Source organism: Antedon mediterranea, chromosome 7 (assembly GCF_964355755.1).
Source record: "Antedon mediterranea chromosome 7, ecAntMedi1.1, whole genome shotgun sequence".
In the NCBI taxonomy this organism is placed as follows: domain Eukaryota; kingdom Metazoa; phylum Echinodermata; class Crinoidea; order Comatulida; family Antedonidae; genus Antedon; species Antedon mediterranea.
In genome coordinates this window covers 4,758,634-4,764,633 of record NC_092676.1, presented here as the reverse complement: position 1 = coordinate 4,764,633, position 6,000 = coordinate 4,758,634, and the positions used below count along the sequence as shown (strand labels likewise).

Below are 6,000 nucleotides of genomic sequence, written 5' to 3'. Positions count from 1 at the left end.
TCAAGAAACCGTTGTACGGCTAAAAACAAAGGTTGAATTAAATTTAATCAATTGAAAAAGATCACATTAAAACAACATGAGTAATATGAAAAAACTATATGATAAAATAATATCATGATCGCAAAATAAAATGATCACAAAATAATACTAATATTATGATCAAAAAATAATTTTAATAATTCTAATATTATGATCACAAAATAATATTAAATATTACTAATATTGTATTATGATCACAAAATAATAATACCAATATTATGATCACAACATCATTTTAATAATACTAATATTATGATCACAAAATAATATTAATAATACTAATTAACGTCGCAAAATAATTTTTTTACAGCAGATTTTCCTTGCTTTTAATACCTGTACAAATTTATCTATAAATTAAAAATGATTAATTTTTTATTGCTTACATTTTTTCTACAATAAATAATAAACACAATGGAAGGTTACAGTCAATATGATCACACGCGGATATTCAAGGTGTTCAAAACAATAACAAGTTTATAACAGGAAACAATAGAGCATGTTATGGCCAATTCAATTCAGTCTGAATCTAATCAGATCTAATACTAATAGTTTCAATTGTGTAATAACAACATATTAATAGATATTGTGTAAAGGGTAATAAAGCTCTGTCTACACTATCAAACTAGTTTGACAAAAAAAATGTGATGTGCCCAAATATGGTAGTGATATGCTTAAATATACTAGTGATACGACATCATCATGTCCATATATGGGCACATCACATTTATTTTTGTCACATAATGTATGATAGTGTTGACAGTAAGTACTTTATAAAAATATTCAAATGATTAAAGGTTTTAAATGGCTATAAATCTTGCTTTTGATTCTTTGAAAATGACAAAATTTGAATTAAATTCACGTTCCTACAATTTACACTGTGAATAAATATGAATCAACCTGTGAATGACATAAATCTAACTTTTAAACTGACCAAAATGGAATTAACTTCACGTTCATAAATGTTACACTATGACTAGGTATGCATCAATCTGTGAATGACTTAAATCTTAACTTTTAAACTGACCAAAATGGAATTAACTTCACGTTCATAAATGTTACACTATGACTAGGTATGCATCAATCTGTGAATGACTTAAATCTTAACTTTGAAAATTACTAAAATGGAATGAAGTTCACGTTCCTACAGTTTACACTATGACAATGACTGAGGTATAAAAATAGAAATTCCTTATTATATACTTTGATAAACATAAATTTAGTCAGAATTATATGTACACTACGATAGTTTATACAATTAAAATAAAATTTTTTAAATTAAATAAAATGTCAATTAATAATAAAAATTTATTTTTTTCCCATTTATTATATTTTTTAGAAATGTTTTATAGGAATCAAGGTACAAGGTTTGATTATTTACCAAAATTTTAAAAATTGACTTAAGGAAAAATATTGACTGAAAACAGAGTTAGGATGATTTCTTTTGTTAATTAAGCATTTGAATAATCTGATTCCAGATACAGATACAATTAGTGACTTATTATGGTGAATTTACTCAATGTTAGCACACAAATTCTACTTGTAAGTTATTTCTGTTGAATGTCATTGCAATATTAAATATTATATGGTAGCTTTAAAGCTCTACATTACTAATACTAATTGAAAATTATACTAAAGATAATATACATTATAATATAACACATGCCTTTGACTTTTGCTGGTTTCCAGGTGATTCTTTCGTTTTCTTTCCATCCTTCGGTTCTTCTTCAACATCATCCTCATTCTCTTCATCATCGTCATCATCTTTTTTGGCTGCATTTTTTTTCTTACTCTTTTCTGCCTCTTTTTTCTTTTTCTCCTTTTCTTCTTGAATTTTCTTTTGTTTAGCTTCTTCTTCCTGTTTTTTTTTACTTTCTTCTTTCTTTTTACTCTCCGCTTCTGTTTCTTTTCCTTTCTTTTTCCAGAATTGCCAAGACTAAAAAAAAAGTATAATAGTCATTCATCATGAAAAATTATTAGCCTACTCGGTGGAAAATTACTTCCATTTATTGTCATTTGCATATAAAATAAATTATTTCAATTACTGGATGGATAAACTATTTCAGAATTTATCGTGCCTATAAACTAAGTCCTGTTGAGGATTGCACACTGGAAATTAGGATTGGAAGCTACTACAGTTTTATACAGGGTTTTTATTCAATTGGTCACTTTATAATTTAAAAAATACCTTAGCTGGTGGATCTGTATTTTCCTCCTCAGTATCTTTTTTCTTGACTTGTTTTCCTTTTGATTTTGTATCTATTAAATCATAAGCAAAAATTTGAAAATTATCATATTAAATCACAACTAGAAAAGCACTTCTAAATGTATAAAAAATATATTTAAAGTTCTGAATTCATCTTACCTTCTTCTTCATCCTCATCATCATCCTCATCTTCTTCATCATCCTCTTCATCTTCATCATCATCTTCTTCATCATCCTCTTCAACTTCATCATCCTCTTCTTCATCTTTCTTGATCATTTTCCCTGTTTGTTTTCCATTTTTCTTTGAATCAGCTTGTACTGCTGGTTTATTTTTAGTGATTTTGCCTTCATCTTCGTCACTTTCCTCATCATCATCCTCTTCATCATCATCATCTTCTTCTTCATCTTCCTCCTCCTCGCTCTCGTCCTCCTCGCTCTCTTCTTTTGGTTGTGGTTTCCTTAATGGTCTTGGAGCCGGCTTTGGTACATTTCCATTTGTCTTTGACTTTTCATGAGTACTCTTTATAGGTGGAATTGTTCGCGGTTTTACCGCTGGACTTTGTTGCATTTTAACTGGTTGTTTGTTCACTTTAGCTGCTAAAAAAAAGAAAATAATTTCTGAGTCGTATACATTACAAGTGATAACATTAACCAATATAAATGATAACATTTTTGTTTAGACCGATAGCAAGGCCAAATTATTAACTTGAGAGAACAAATAAAAAGGGTGTTCGGATGGAATGCGTTAAATGTGTTTTATGGTATCACAATCAAAATACTAAATTTAAAATCGATTTCTCTTTCTGGAGATTTTTCAGTAAAATCTTACAAAATGGTATTGTAATTTCCGATATGATATACCTTTTTCCTCTTCCTCATCATCATCACTGTCTTCTTCTTCACTGTCATCTTCTTCTTCACTGTCATCATCCTCTTCACCGTCCTCTTCATCCTCCTCCTCCTCTTCACTTGGAATCTTCTTTGGTTTTTCTTGAATACGTGGAGCTGGTACCGGTTTGCGATTCTTAAAATAGAAAGACAAAACAAATAGATGAATGCTATTTTCCTGGTAATCTCAAGTATAAGCTATCTGCCGTGCAAGAATGACACCAATTAAATATGGTTAGTATATCATGATTATGAGTTTGTGCATTAAAGTACCAGTAGCAGCACTGTAGTTTATTTCCAATTTAAGGTTCCTAGGTTAGAAAATTAAAAAATAATGTATTGTAGTATTAATCGTCAGTATAAATGAAGAAATTCAGAAAGGCTGCAGCTTGTTCAACACACTAGGAGACGGCCCTATACCAATATGGTACTGAAATGTCTCAAACTTATGCCTCTCGCATGCCAGTCCGAATCCTTTTCATTATGACACATTTTTCTCTCTTATTAGCTTTTATATCTGAAGCCTCATGGAATTAGTTTAGATTTTATAGGTTTTAAAAATCCAGCAATTAGCAGATTTGTAATCTGGTTGTCCGAAAAAGCTATAATAAAAGTAAAAGTTAGTTGATTAATAAGCAGTGATAATGACACAGCATTCCAAGTGCAAAGTGCAGGATCCAAGTAATAATACCTCAGTTTCTTTTTCATCTTCCTCCGATGAACTATCAAGGGCAGACTTTCTTTTGGACTATTGTAAGAATAAAGAAATCAATTTGTAGCAAGTAACAGATGCCTACCAGCTAATCCTGGCCTTTTGTTCAAACAATTTAATGGAAAGATACCTATTAATCTATTATTAGAGATTTACATTCCTTAGATCTCTACTTTTTAATCATTGAAATAAAAAAAGTAATAATAAGACAATAGTGATCAATTGCTCTATCCTATTTGCTGGAGGAATATAAAAAGCACACAATTACCTTGTAATTATCAAAATTAAATAATATTAAGTTTGTATAACTAAAACTAATAACAAAACAACAAGATGTTTGCAAACACTTTTTCCAGATATTAAATTCTATAAATATTAAAAATGAAAATATTAATAATAAAAGATGATGATTAGTGTATAGTATATAGTATCTTGATACTAAATGATGAGAGACATTGACTCTTAGTCAGAATAATCCACACTATTTAGATGAAAATGAAAACAGAAAAGTTAGAGGAAAGAGAAATAGAATATTATTGAGAGTTGCAAAACCATTCATTCATCAATTCTAAAGCTCTGTCTACACTATCAAACTAGTTTGACAAACAAGTGTGATGTGCCCAAATATGGTAGTAATATGACATCATCATTTTTCTGTCACATAAAGTTTGATAGTGTAGACAGGGTTTACACCGATGAAATGACTGAAAGAAATACATGAACAAGAGAAGAGAAATAGTCTACAGACGGAAATCATAAATAACAAGGCCAACAGCCATTAAGTCGCGTGCTACAATGCATAGTGATACCGGACCGACAGACAGACCGACAGACCGACAGACAGACAGACAGACAGAGAGACCGACCGACCGACATAGTGAACTATACTGACCGAAATTACTGAAGATGTTTAAAAATGTTGAAATGTTTAAAAACATTTTTTTTTTTTTAATTTACACGTGCGTAGCCTGTCACTTTCGACGTGCTCGTATAACGTAATTTCGAGTTGAAAAGTAAGTCAAGAAAACAGAAATCGGGAAAAAAGAGTGCGCAATAACATTTAACGCGCAGTGCGCGCGCAAAAATATGCGCACTCATGGCAATTTTGTAAACGCTTAAAATTGCCTGAAATGTACTCTTATTTCATCGAAAATAAATTTTGAAAATGTTAAGCGCGCGTACGCATGCGTTTACATGCGCTACGCACGTAATTGTATTGCCATATGATGATTTATGCCCTGAAATTTATGAGTACCAAATTTTATTTAATTGTGATTCATGGTTGTGAAGATATGATTACAAACGTGATTTCGTTAAATCGTGCGTAGACCGCGTAATTTTTTATTGCGCACCGTGAAAACATAACCACATTGATTCCTGGCCATAAGGAATATACTGTGAAAAATTGACCTAGCTAGATTAAACTGATATCAAGATAAGGTCAGAAAGCGATAAAACGCATAGTGATACCGGACCGACAGACAGACAGACAGACAGACCGACAGACCGACAGACAGACCGACAGACAGACCGACAGACAGACAGACCGACCGACCGACATAGTGAACTATAGAGTCGCTTCCACGCGACTAAAAACACCAGAAGAAGTTAGAGAAAAAGAAATAGTGTTGATGGTGAAAGAGTTGAAAAAACCCTGAAATATTAGCATTGAATGTAATCAAATTTATACAAAGATGAAATAATTATAATATACTGCAAATCATTTACTGCCACAAAAATGACATAATGGAGTAACTAGTCACTGGTAAATGATGAACACAAAACCAGAAGAAGTTAGAAGAGAAATACTACTACTACTACTAGATGATGACCATAAATAAAACCCAGAACAAGTACAGGAAAGAAAAATAGGTTTAGTGCTGCAAAACCAATAAGTATTATAATCAGATTAATTCAAACTTAATTCTATTGCAGTTGTAGTAGAACTAAGTAGTAGTAAAGAACACAAAAACCAGGAGAAGTTAGAAGACAAATAGTTCTGCCAATGGATGATTACCATAAATAAAAAATTAGTACAGTAAGAGTAAATAGTGCAGTGTTGCAAAACCAACAATTATTATTAGAATCAAATCACACTCATACAATGATAAACTTAATTCTACTGCAAGAAAATCATTTCTGAATGATGATCACAACT

The 6,000-nt window shown here is 30.8% G+C and overlaps 1 protein-coding gene across 6 annotated transcripts in view; it reads right to left on the bottom strand.

Moving 5' to 3' along the window:
* Positions 1-302: 302 nt before the first annotated feature.
* Positions 303-6,000, bottom strand: part of LOC140054573 (X-linked retinitis pigmentosa GTPase regulator-like) — a 47,727-nt gene continuing 42,029 nt past the window's right edge. For 2 of the 6 annotated variants that reach the window (XM_072099616.1, XM_072099617.1), the window contains 4 exons: positions 3,104-3,266; positions 2,402-2,839; positions 2,225-2,295; positions 303-1,972 (listed from right to left, as the gene is read on the bottom strand). In XM_072099616.1, the coding sequence (XP_071955717.1) occupies positions 1,685-1,972; positions 2,225-2,295; positions 2,402-2,839; positions 3,104-3,266 (960 nt within the window). In that variant the 3' untranslated portion in view covers positions 303-1,684. Of the gene's footprint in view, positions 1,973-2,224; positions 2,298-2,401; positions 2,840-3,103; positions 3,267-3,821; positions 3,879-6,000 lie in introns of all 6 variants that reach the window. The other 4 variants (XM_072099615.1, XM_072099612.1, XM_072099614.1 and 1 more) reach the window with 4 other exon arrangements.